Source organism: Anabas testudineus, chromosome 2 (assembly GCF_900324465.2).
Source record: "Anabas testudineus chromosome 2, fAnaTes1.2, whole genome shotgun sequence".
Classification (NCBI taxonomy): domain Eukaryota; kingdom Metazoa; phylum Chordata; class Actinopteri; order Anabantiformes; family Anabantidae; genus Anabas; species Anabas testudineus.
In genome coordinates this window covers 19,410,443-19,424,343 of record NC_046611.1, presented here as the reverse complement: position 1 = coordinate 19,424,343, position 13,901 = coordinate 19,410,443, and the positions used below count along the sequence as shown (strand labels likewise).

Below are 13,901 nucleotides of genomic sequence, written 5' to 3'. Positions count from 1 at the left end.
TTATTTGACTGACATATTTACTGTATGTTCAGGTTTCCACCCCTGATGGGCATGAAGAAGAAGGACGGTGTGGATTAGGATCATTATTCTTTTTACTTTTCTTTATTTCTTTTTTTCGCTGACGTTTGGCTTCATCTTTCTCACCTCAATGTGGGCTCTAAAGGACCTCTTCCTCCTCTGTGGTTTGAAATGAAATGATGGCAGCGCGTTGGAGTGATTCACCACAGGACAATGAAGAGAGCAAACACAGAGCCATAACTGCGTCTTGCCAGGTAAGACTTTGAAAAGAGATGCATCTGGACCGCAGGCTGCCGGGGTTCACTGTGTAGTCAGTTTAAAGCACTTGTTCATGTGCTTGTGGAGCTCTAACTTGGCGTTTTCACTATTTGTTGACATGTTAAAAATTATGGCATTATGGCAGTAAGTAATTATTATCTTGAGTTATGTTGTGCATGTTTGCCAGATGCCATATAAAACATCTATTTTGACCCGGTGCCAACTTTGTACGACTTTACTGGTGTGCGAATGTCTTGCATGTTCATTCACTAGTCATTTGGATAAACGTGAAGCGTAAACCATGAGACTACTTTGGGCCTGTAGCTTCATCAGCTCCGCTTTAAAGGTGCTCTCACTTTCAGGAAACTTGTGATGGGCTGCAAAAGTTACAAAGTGTGTCATGCACTCAGAGAGAAACAGAGTGAGTGTGAGCTAAGTGTTGCAGCGCACAACACATCACATCTGCCAGTGTTCGGGGTGATAGGGTTCATTTTCTTCCCCACCAGGACAACTGTTTAAGTGCACAAAGGGAGTTTTATACTTGCAGTGCTAATCTTACTGGGTCTTTTGTGGGTCTGCATGCCAAGCGCTGATAAATGGCACATTGTAGAGCTCATCCTTTTCCTCTTCTGCACGTTAGCTTCAGTGGTTACATCATCATAATAACCATCACAGTCCAGCCAGTCTTGATGCATGTCATACCGGCGTTGCAGCGGTGGCATGTTTTGGATTAATCTATCATTAGAAAATGGCAGCAGTGCTCTGTGTGTGGCTGTAATCCTCTTACTGTGTCAGAACTAGCTGAGGATGGACGACATAAATCTTTGGGAATGGGGTAAAGCAGCATCCTAAAAGCAATAGTGTTTCTAAATCTGTTGAAGTAAGCACATGTGTCTGCTAGTGACATTTGACTTGACGTCAGATCCTGTTTGTTGTTGTTTAAAGTGGTTTGGGCAGTTTTGAAATAGCATAGCATTTTCTTTGTACGCTTCTTGTATGGTCTTTTTATAAATCTGACAGGAGTTGTCATGAAACAAAATTTTTTTCTTTACTCTGGCTGCATTACGTTTTTCCTCACATCCGTTTCTCTGGTCCAGTAAATGTTTCCCGTAACATCACTTAACTCTCCCTCACCACTGCAGCTTAAGAAACTCCCATCTGTTGAGCAGAAGCATGAAAAATAAATCAGCTGCACTTCTAACTGCTCCAATTTTGATACTTTTTAGTCAGCTTTGTATCAGCTAAACCCACAAGATGAGATCTTTCACAGCATTTCAGCTTTACTACTCCAAAATAATCACAGCAGCGATAAGTGTGAACGTGCAGATGGGAAGGAGATTAAAAAACAGGAATTTGCAGGTGCATGTTTTCATACTGAATCACCTAAATGATTCTGATAAAAGTGAAATCAGATTCCATCATTTTTTTTTAATATCCTGCAGACTAAGAACAGTTTTGCCACACTTCTCCACATCACTGCAGAAAATGTGAGTCACCTTTGAGTCAGTGCTGGTGTTTAGCCTCTTTGTTTGCAGCCTGGGGCATGACACAGAAGTGAAGCTGGTCTTTTATATCTACCTGAAGTCTCCTACAAGACACACACAAACACAAATCTCATCCAGATTTCATGCTTCACTGCTTGTGAACTGCTGTCCCTCCTGGGGTATAGTGAGAGCTGAGACCCCAGGCGGGACAAACGCTCCCCTCTCCTCCTCCCACTCCCCTGCATCATCTTGGCTCGCTAATGAGGGAGATTGTAAGGGGTGTCTCCCCCAACGCACACACATGCACCCCACCCTGCTACCGCCAAAATGATGGTAGCAACGCTGGGGTAATTTAGGCACAGCTGCCCCAGTCATTAAGAGGGAAACACCCCACGTGTGTAACGTCTGCCTCTTTCTCTCTTGGCCTCATTCACGTTCCCTACTGTACCTCAGATGACCTGCTCTTACACTGATACTAACAGGGTAGTTATGAAGCACCTGAGACCCTTAGTTCCATTCATGTTAGAGAAAGACTATTGATACAAAAGATTGATTTTAAAGAGGTGGCTTTCTTGTTGATGAAATTAGGACTGTAATATTTGAATTACCAATTAGTCTTAATAAGAATAACCTTAACATTTACCTTTGCCTGTGGGTTTTATGTTAAGGAAATAACACAGAAATGCAGAATGGTGTGAGGTGTTCGGGGACAGTACGGAGTGTAAGTTGAATTTGCAGTAAAATTGGAAGGTTGTGCCAAACATTAAATGTTTTAAATGTTTAAATTGTAACAATTAAAAAAAGCAATGAAGAAAATAATTGGTAGTGTCAGCTCTGAATGGGAGTCAGTCCTTCCCCACAACCTGTAAATCAAATTTGTGTTACTAAACCATATAGATAAGAGAACTAGTGGATAGCACTCAAGAAACAAACAAAAAAAACAAACAAAACACAATGCCGATACTCTGCAGCATTTATTGATCATTTTTCTCATTCATACTGGGGAGCACGAGACCAATGGGGGTGTATATCTGGTGGTGCTGGTGATGTTCTCTGTTTTGCTCTACACATAGCCCCTCCCGACTTGAAACCCCTGCTCTTTTTTTCCATCCCCTGTACACATGCTTGTCTTTCACTCGTCCTCTATTCTCGCGTGTTTTTAACGATGCTATATTTAACCCATGGAAAAATGAATCCTGTGTGTCAGAAGGGGAAAAAAGGAATCACTGTACTAGAATAGCTCCCCGTTTTCTCCTGAACGCTGTTACAGGCTGTGAATTCGTAAACACTGGTCAGGAGAGTATCATTGTAGATGAGTGCAGTAGCAGTCAGTATGTGCCATGTGACAGCTCGTTTTAATCTGTGGAATCAAGTAAACCTCAGTGACGGTGTCGATAGTGTTTTCAGATACTAGGCTGGACCCAGATGTCAAAAGACGACTCCTATTTTCAGTGTCCTAACAAAAGCTCATCATGATCTTGCAGGTCTAATGGCCTATTTTAGTTACTATCACAAAAAAAAATCTTTACAAAACTAATTACGGTGTCTGTTAAAGGGTAGGAGCTGTGCATTTATCTGTGTTTAGAGCAATGACACGTCATCAATCAGAGGAGTGACAACTGTTTCCATTTGCATACATTTGAAAAGCAAATGTGTCCCGTGCAGCGCATCAGGGCTCTTTCATATTGAGCAAAGGAGACAGTGACCTGAACCTGACCTGGCTTCTGTCTTAGCACATGCACTCGCAGGGAGAAGGTGTCCATGAGAGAGCGCTTTCTAAAGGGTTCCCTGGTTTATTAAAACAGTTCTGGCTTACAGTTAATCGTTTGACCGTCAAACTGAAACTGGAGTGTTTTTTTGACGTCCTTTATTGGAATCAAACTTCCAGTTATTGTCGCTATTTCTGTCTTGGTAGAGACAAAAAAGGAAATGAGTTCCCATGCTGCTCCGAACTCAAGGTTAACCAAAAATATGTGTGCATATGTGTGCTGGGTAGCACTCTTATCTTTTCCTTTTGTGGCGCCATGACGTTCATACTCGGCATGGCTCCTCTGCATAACATCCCTCAGTCTGGGGCCACTATGCATGGATGCATAGTTTGAGGCAGGAAGTGATCATGCAGTTTAACTACTGGGAAAAATGTTCTTTCTCTTATCTTTTTTTGTTCTTTCTTCTGCCAATTGGCTCGGTGTCACCACCTCCTCTGCCTGGGTGCCATCATCCACCCGTAAAATAAAGGGAGGGCAGAAAGAAGATGGTGAGAGGTAGGAGTTTGCAGGGGGGAAGGGTTGCAGATGCAGGCAGACAGGCAGAACAAAACCAGTCTAATGCTCAGTGAGGCTGAGACACTATCCATTACAGATGCCCAAGGCAAGTCCGTCAATACTTGCCCCTTCTCTGGCTTTGCCTTTGGCTCCAAGTCATGACAGCAGTCGTGTGTGTGTGTGTGTGTGTGTGTGTGTGTGTGTGTGTGTGTGTGTGTGTGTGTGTGTGTGTGAGTGTCTGTGAAGTGTTTACAGGGTTTATCTGCATATCCTATTTTCTAAGGTGGTATTCACACTCCTCCCCCTTCCTGTCACATTTTAAACCCTAAAGGGTTTATAAGCCACAGATTATGTAATTCACTGTGTAGATAAAGACTATATCATCTGAGGCCACGTAGAAGATACACCACAGAAAGGACAGGAAGTGGCCTCAGAGGTTCCTCAGCCTGCTTCACTTTTGCAAAGTTTAGTTTGGGCTGTACATTTAATAAATGGCCCTTTCAGTAACAGATAATGATAAATGATAAAGTTGTTAGAAATATTAACATATTTATTAACAACAAAATCTGACCTCTCACATTTACAAAATGTGATGATACTTGATGTATAATAAGTAAAGAGGTCTGAAGACTTTATGAAGCCACTGTACATTTCAGATGACAGTGAAAACAGACGCATTCATCAGCCTGTAGGGAAGTTGGTCTCGTCCTCCTGGAGACACACACACCATTTTATTCTCTATGTAAAACTGCATACGATCATGTGTGCAACAGCAGTATTTGTTTTTAATTGACTGTTATGTAACAGGGTGTTATCAGGACATATCTTTACCCGCAGCGTTGGTGTGGGCTTTGAGGTCTTGGCAGGAGCCCATATTATTTCCTGTCAGTGTCAGCAGTGGAAATGAACAAGGGTACCTCGATGAAGGAATGATTTCATGAATGCATGGCAGAGAAGCTGCTGAATGGCAAAGACGCTGTGCTTTGGGAGATTTAGTCCTCTGTGACTGACTGTGTTCAAGAGTGAACATCTCAATAACTGCCAGAAAATAAAACTCTAATTGTGCACAACCGCTTAATTGTGGTGTGGTAGTTATTGCTAGAAAGAACCACTGGACACTTGTCATTACAGGCCAACACACTGCCAGTTAAAAGGGGATGAATTCATGGTTATTTGGTCCAAATGATTCTTCAACATAATTTTTTAATGTCTTAAAAATGTGAATGAAGATTATTTTCAGAGTTAACAGGAGAAAAAGTTGAGACGAGAGTGTGAAAAAGTGAAAAAACATATATAGCACTTAGTGCTTTGTTCCTAAAACCAATACATTTCAGCATGTGGCTTCCCTCAGTGCCAACTGGCAGATTACTAATGATGAAACCAGTATTAAATGAACCGTTATATTTGTTTAAAAAATTAAAATACAATTGATCACAGCCATCAAGAAATCAGGTTACATCAACAGTGAGCATTAACTGGTTTCAGCTATTCGAATGTGATGATTTGCAGCTTTTGTCAGTTTAAATATCTTCATACTTAATAAACTCCAGTTGAAAAGACTCAAATGTGTAATAAGTCTCCGTGTTCGTCACTGAATTTAATAACCTAATGTCTGTCAACCATCTCAATAAGCTTTGGGTCTCCACATGACTTTCATGGAGTCATATGTCTCTGCCTTACATGAGATAACCTCCATGAAACACACATGTGCTCTCTGTTTTGAATACGGTAGGACTGTGTGTGTGTGTGTGTGTGTGTGAGAGAGCACCACGAGATCCATAACTCAGGATTGATTGGATTATATTGGATTCCCTGTGGGGGTAGGGCTCGTGCTTTTACTCTTTACTGGTCTATTCCTGGCTTGTGATGGAGGGGGAGTTATGTAGCGGCAGCTTGTACACATGTAGCTGAATCAAGTCACAGTGGTTACTGTGTACACGCTATTCATTCGTTTATCATTAATTCAACAATTTTGTTTGAAATTATTAAAACATTAAATAATTTGGACTACGGTGATGTCTTTCTTTTCCAAATGGCTAAAATCACAAATCTGAAACAAACTGTAGTACTCAATTTGTCTGTATTAATCGCCTTGACTCCTTAAGCATGTGTCGTGTGTTTTTGTGTTTAAGAATAAGATGGTGAAACTGGAGCTTTGGTGTGTTTCATTTCACTTAAACGTCTGTCACTTTGGAGGCAGCTGGTGGTTTGGCCTGATGTCACATTTGAGATTCTTGGGTCTCTTAAGAATTTGTTGTGGTCACGTCTTACATGTTTTTTTTTTTTCTTGAATGTGTTGAATGTAGAAACCAAAGCAGGGATTTTGGTTTGGCTTTCTTCGGTGGTCTTGACAGCATCCCTGACATGCTTATTCCTAACACCCCTAGTACTTTTTCTTGTGAATACTGTCGACAAAAGGACAGATGTGGTGTGTTGATAATAGAGGACGGTTTAAGACTTGTGGGCGGCAAGAAGAGGAAAGCAGTGACTATCTCTCCAGCTGGTCTGTTGATAGTGTGGGGCACATGATTACCACTGTGGCCTGTGGGACTTGGCTGACCTTTCTGACCAATGTATGTAGCCTCCTGACCTAACACAGAGTCTTGTCTGCACAATGACTCAAGTTGTCTTCACCATTATAGAAAAGAAATACAGTACATGGTGCCTGTCTCAGCATTTTTAATTCAAAGCCGAAAAACAGATAGTTTCAAATTTTAGGACCACATGTTTCAGCACTTGTTTAATTACTATACCTGGTTTGTTGTTTTATAGACGCCCTTACTTGAGCTCAGTAAGACAGAAAACAACCTAGGCTGGAGTGACACGCAGTATAGAAGGTGTTATCACAAGTTTATGAATATCTTAAACCCCCACCTCAGGCTACTCCTTAATGCTAATTGCTTAAAGCATTTTTCATCCGACGTGAGCTCAGACAGCTAATGTCACAATCACAACCATCTGGACGTCACACGGCATCAAAGGGTGGAAGGAACATAAACAGTCCCAGACAGCTATTTACTGGCATCCAGTACTGTCCTAATTCTCTCTTTGTGCATTTCCGGCATATTTTCCTCTCCCCAAATGCTGACATCCCACAGTGAGAGGAAATCTTTAACAGGACGTTCATTTACTTAAGGGCGCCGGTTTGTGATGTGGGATTTTCGCTCTGTAGCGGTGGGGGCTGCGGCACTCTTCTTGCTTTTTGTCATGAGTTGTCCTCCTGCAAAGTAGAGTCTAGCTTTTTTGCAGTGTAATGAAATAAATAACTTGTGCTGCAAAACGTCCTGCATTGTCGAAAAGTGCAGCATCAGCTGGGTCTGAGGCAGAGATCCGATACATCATCGGATTTTACAGGCTCATATAGACCACTTGAAACTTCTTGAGGCTGTAGTTGTTTTATAACTTTAATTTGAGACAGCGAAAAAGATGCGCATCAAATCAGTGACAAAGACATCGGCTCTTTCTAAACGGTGTCCTACAGCATTAGAAAGAGTAGAAGAAGCTTGTTCTCTCTCCTTTTCGGTCCTGCATTGCGGCCTGATGCGTGTTGATTTAGAGTGAGCTCTCTGATTCTCACGCTGCCTCTGCCTGGTACCGCCGCGGAGACGAGCACAGGGAGGCACAGCCTGCTTGGACGAGACAACATCGCAGCAAGAAACAGAGAGAACCAAAAAGAGGGATGCGTCCCAAAATGCAGAAGCAGATGAAAGGATTAGGTGCTCTATGCTCCATTGTCTTTCAGATTTCTTCTCCACTAGCAAGCCTGCATTTTACTGCGTAACCATGGAGATGCCTCTCCTGCATGTCGATACCCAAGTGGACTTTTTTGTACCGGACTGCTGATAACTCTTTTCTGCAGCTCCCCTCTCACAGGATTGAATGCTTTATCTGAGATGTTCCCCAGAGATTTTGTGCAGCACGAATCATTAACATATTGTTAATGAAGCGTGCAGGGGCTATGGCCACAGCTGACAGGACTCCTGCTGGGTTTGCAGATGGGCACAGAGATGCACCCTTGCCTTCTGATAATTCCCCTCTCTCCTCCTTGCAGCCTCGTCTCTGTTAAGGTGGCACTGAAGAACGCCACAGCTAGCAGGATGCCGCTGGGCACAGTGGGTTTGGTACACACAGCTGAGGGGCAGGTGTCTGGGCTGCTTGCATTTCTTCAAGAAACTAATAATGGCTAATTTCAGAGTTCTTGATTGTATGATTAACAACAACTGGGGTCTCATCTGCAACCTGTACTGTGCCTGGAACAATCAGGTCAGTTTCATCTTTATTTTTTTTAGCATTTTACTAACGGAAGTGAATTATTATTATTATTATATTTATAACCATAATGCCCCATTGGCCTCTCCATACACCAAGCACCCTGCATCTTATATACTGTAGCAGTTATAGTACTATTTAAAGCAAACATACTAGTGCCATTTCAGGGGGCACTGCAAATTTTCATGCACCTCTCCTCACCCTTTTTTGTGTGAACTGGCCTTCCACACTGTCCCCTGTTGCTCCCCAGATTTCTCCACGAAAGGCATCTCTGAAATCCCGGGTATTAATAGTTGGCATTCATTCAGTTGTGCAGTGTGGAACTGGAGTCTGTGGTGTGCTTGGCATGCTGACCTCTCAGTGTCCCTGGTCCTGCTCACACAGCCTCAGGTTGGCTCGACACTAAACTTGATTTTAGAAACAAGTCTTATCAAGTTGTATAACAAGTGAGTTTTGGACTCAGAACTCGGCCTCTTGACCAATACTAATAAACTTCCTCACAGAGTTTTCTTACAGTTACTGAGCTATTGGCATTGAATGTGTAAGAAAACAGTTTGAAAATAAATGTAACTGCATCTGAAAAATGTCCATCCATATCAAATGTAGTTTCATACGTAAATCAAGGATGGTTGATAAAATGGAAGCTCGATACTTTTATTGGGATAGGTTGTTAAGTAACAAGAGTGCAAAGTCAAAGACGGAGAATGACGTATTTGCGTATGCATCTCAGCATATGAATATGGACATTCTCTCTTCATACAGTGCTCTTTGTGGCGCTATCTTGTATGAATCCATTTATCTCAACATGCACAGAACTTGGCACCCTTACTAACTCATATCTCTGACATGCCTTTTTGTCTTTTTTACTGAAACTCACACAGACAGCTCATTGTGTCACGCATTTTTCTCCCTCCCTGTTTTTCATTTTGCCAAGGAATGCTTTATGTTGCGGAGGTAAAGAAGTCTAGCCGTGTCCAGCAGAGCAGCAGTGCTGCTCCCTGGCCTGCCCCTTACCCTAATTTAATTTTAGCTGTCCTGAAAATTGTTTGCATCCCAAGTCGAACTGATAGCCCTCTGTTTCCAGAGAGCCTTGGCTGTCCGAGGCGCTGAAACGGCCTTTGTGCGCCAATGGCACAGCACCGTGTCCTCGTGAAATATTACAGGCTAACACCTGGTGTGAGACAGAAAGAGGAACCAGGGAATCAACAACACCACCAATAACTACGAGCTGACAGCTCTATTAAAAGGTGTAGGTAAACTCTCATCTAACAAATTCAGAAACTTCCTGTGCTTATGTTACTTCAAAATTATACCTACCTGCATTATTTCCCGCCTGACAGTGTTGGCAGAAATCATTGAATGTTGGATGTAAGAGATAAGACAGAAGGGTAGCATAAACAAACTACATCAATTCAAACAGCCCATTGTAGATGATGTTCCAAAGGCAGTTGTAGATAACACCAGCTCTACTCTGGTTGTTGAGTCTATCCCACTTTATTCTGAAGAGTATATTTTACATGGTACTGGGGGGGGGGGTTAAACAGGACAGTCTGAGTGTCAGAGGGCGCACTGTCACAACCCCACTCTGTCACAAACCTCAAAGGGCAACAAAGATTAATAATTCATAGATGAGGAAACCAATTATACAGGGCTTTGCTTGCATCTGGGTGGGGGGACCCTAGGGAGGCTAATTGGCCCACCTGCTCACTGTCTCTGAGGGGCTGGCTGAGGTGGCAGGCTGGATGTAACAGTGATGTGTATGTCCTTTCTCTTTGTTTGGATAGCTCTGGCTCTGAGTGTGTGTGTGTGTGTGTGTGGGAGCCACATCCACTGACATATCAGTGGTGATGGACCACACCCAACACAGCAGGCAGGACTTCCCATATGCCATTCAAATTGGACCAACAGACAATTAGAAAGCAAGTCAGAAATGGCAATAATGTAATAACTACTGCTGGTTAATTCATTAATTCTGTTTAAATAATGAAAATAATAAAATGTAAACTTTATCTATCTAAATCTAAACGGCTTCCTGGAGCCCAAGATAACACCTTCAAACATTTCGTTCAATCACAAAGAGGCACAAAACCAAATATATTCAATGAACTAAATTAATATATTGTAGAACTGCAGGTTAGAACAAAAGACAACTTTTTAATACATTTAATACATGGGATTGTTGTGATGTCCCCCTCTATTGTCTGACATTTTCTAAACTGAGTGATTAATAAATGATCAAAAATATCAAAATATTTGTTAGTTGCAAATCCCCCAAGATTTTTGTCTTCTTTTAATAAACTCCTCTTTGCCTCTGATGTGTAGGAGTCTGCTTTTGTCTGATCTCTCCCTCTTTCTCCATGTCAGTCTGTCCCTTTCTGTCCTCTCTCCTTCCATCTCCATTTCTCTTTTGTGGAAAGGAATTCCATGCTGTTGGCCTGCACAATTGCCCAACCATTAGCATATGAAAGCTGCTGAGGGGCAGTGAGTGAGGCGGGAAGAAGGAAGGGAAGGAGAGTCATAAAACTTCCACATCAGTTTTAAACAGTCACCAGAAATCTAATCAGTCTTTTCTTTATGTGGCACATACTTCTCTCAGTGAATTATTTTATTGTCCAGATGCAGGAGGAACTCATGACAGTTTCAGCATGTCAGTGAAAACTATCATGCCCATCTTCTTCTCATATTCCTTATACTCACAGGCATAAAATCAATTAGCATTTGAGAACTTAATGTAGTTTTGATTGATTTACCTGTCCACAGAAATATTTAAGGTCATTTTTGCTGCTCTTTATCATTTGGCTAGAATTGGTCTGATTGTTCTGCTGAAAAGTTTAAACCACATATTCTGCAACTGCTGTTTTACTTCTCTTGAACAGTACATTCAACTTCTGAGTTGTGATTCGTCACCTTTCCCTGTTTTAAAATTATTCTATTTACATTTTTGGCCCTGTCAGCAGATCTTAGAGCTCATTTCCACTGCAGGAACTTTTCAGAGGGACTGGGAACTTGTATTTTGACTGGAGAATCCAGTATCCAGCATAAACTATCAGGGTAGGCCATGTAGGTCGCTGACTCATACACACCCAGCATTTTTAAAAACATTGCACGTGGTAAAAGTGACCGACTTTTGTGTTTTTGTACGTCAGAGGGTAAATTTGCTCAGTCTTCACAGGGTGTTGGCACTCCTGGTGAAATGCAAATCCCTCAAAGGGACTTTTACCCTGGGGAGGTTTCGTGAAAGTACCAGGTGCTTTCTAGTAGAAGCGGGCCTTGTAATAGACACTGATTTTGTGTGAGAAAGGAGGTAACGACACATCATACACTGCTGTGCCTTTTTTTGCTCTATTCACTTTTGAGAGGGATTTTACGTCGAAAAACTTAATGTGGTCCGACTCTAGATTTAAACCAAAGCCAGAGGAAAAAGATTCAGGAGGAATAAAAAGTGTTAAATGTGTGTTGTGTCAGTGAATTAGGATGTACTGAGGCATTAAATCATGAAGTAATACCTCCCGCTGAGACAGGTTAATGTTTACACATGGGGCAGGTTTGAGTCTGTCACATGGATTATCTTGAGATCCTTGAACCTCTGACTTTCACTTTCTAAGCGTTTTGAGAGGATCCTGTTACAAATGGCACTTGGCCCACATCGGAGGCATGTGTTTAGGTCTAGCAAACATACTCTACCATGATTTATAGTACCTGAACATAAAGAGCATGTAAACAAGTTAATCGAGATAGACACATTAATTGATCTGCAGACAGAATTTGATTAGATTAGATAAAGAACATGACAGTCTCAAGAATGATGATATTGTCAAAAGCAGCTTTGATGAATCAGCTTGTAGCTTTTACTCGCCTACACAATGTAGGTCATATTTGATACACTAGCACCAAGAAATGCAAGCTGTCCCTCCTGTGGCTACTGTTGGCTCTGTCATTGTCACTCCACGCAGCTGCAGATGCGGAGACTGTTTGCCTCTGGTTGTTAATTTGAGCTGTAGTGTTGTCCTCAGCAGTTTGTAGTGAAAGGTGACGTGAACAGAATGCTGATTCATCTTAGACTGTCAGAGTAACCCCTCCCCACCGATTCACCCACATGCATAATAATGATAATAATAATACATATGACATGTTTGCACAGTGCTGCAGTGCTGAGGATTTTCTATAAATGAAATGGCAGCATCTACAGAGGCTTGGCCGAACAAAAAAGAAAACAAAAAAACAAGAAACGCCTTATCCTTGACTGTAATCATGGTTAGGCCCATAAACCCTCCCTTCCCCCCCTGTAGTGGGCTATTTCTACTGTGCCACAGAAAGTGAAAGTGGAGGGCAGACAGCAGAGGATGTGAATAAGAAGTAGCTGGATGCTGCTGAGTCTCCTTGGCCTGGATGATGAAAAACAGACTGGAAAAGATGCAGCTCTCTTTGGTGCAATGCAGACATGACTGGGAGGAGCCTTGCTAGTGGGTGGAGCTTTCTGTGCATGCACGTGTGTGCGTCAGAGTGTGCGAGTTTGTGTGATGAAGGTGTTGTTTTGTTTTCATCTATAAGTCTTTACACATTGGCTCTTTTACGCCTCCCTCCTCTCCCCATCGAGGAGAGGTTGTAAATATCACCAGCCCTCCGTAAGAGGGCGGCTATGCAGACTTTCTTTTTTTTTTTGTATGTTTGTTTTGTTGTTTTTTGAATGCCAGAACCCCCCTGTGGAGAACGGTGCGTCTAAACTCGAGCAACCTATGAAGAGCAGTTACATCATGCAAGACAGTCAGAGGGTGGAAAGGAGAGGAGAGGAGGGTGTGTGTGAATAATCCTCTGCAGAGACCTGACAGAGAATCCATAGATCACTGGCGTGTCGGTCACCCTCTCTATACCCTAATGCTGCTGTCATATCAAATCTGACTTCTGATTCTCTGTCACCATCACGTCCTTCTTGTGCCCTTAAAGCTCTTCCATAAAATGGTGTGCCCGGCATATTTTCCTGTTCTCTCACACAGCCCCAAGGCATCCCAGTAAAAGAGGCGTTAATTGGCTGTCTGCTATGTGCCAGAGCACATGATTGGGCAGGCAGTACAAGGCTGTACAGCAATACAGGCTGTGATAATGAAGCCCTCTGTCCTGTATCAATCTGTGTGCGCACGTTCCTTTGTTCTGATGCTGATGAGGCCACTGTTCATTAGCATGCAGAGCACTTCCACACCTATGGTCTTTTGACAAGAGATAAGCTGTACGAATGAACACCGAAACCAATCTGATGGTGTCGAAGGAGAGGTGATGGTGCTAAATTGGCCAAACTGTTTGTCTTGATAACACAAACCAATCATCTGTTTCTCCTTCACTGTTTTCCTTTGCTTTAATTTTTTTAAAGGGGCCTGTGTGTGCATGCCAGAGAGAATGGCTCACTAGTTGACTGAGTGTTTACTGTGGTGATGGAGAATGTAGTGGACACTCCCTCTCTGTTATTTGGGGCCCAAAGATCATTAGAAAACCGCCTGATAGAGGCAGACAAAAGGAAGATGGTGTCTGAAAGGAAGACGTTAAAAGAGAAATAAGACAAAAGATGGTGGTCTTAAATATGCTGTAAGGTGCATTTAGGCAGAGAGAAGGGGCA

At 42.3% G+C, this 13,901-nt stretch overlaps 1 protein-coding gene across 1 annotated transcript in view; it reads left to right on the top strand.

Annotated features, from left to right (window-relative positions):
• Window positions 1-13,901, top strand: part of LOC113163140 (rho GTPase-activating protein 21) — an 89,448-nt gene that overhangs the window by 1,161 nt on the left and 74,386 nt on the right. Inside the window, exon 2 of the mRNA XM_026361501.2 lies at window positions 33-272. Coding sequence (XP_026217286.1) covers window positions 195-272 — 78 coding nt within the window. The 5' untranslated portion in view covers window positions 33-194. The remainder of the gene's footprint in view (window positions 1-32; window positions 273-13,901) is intronic.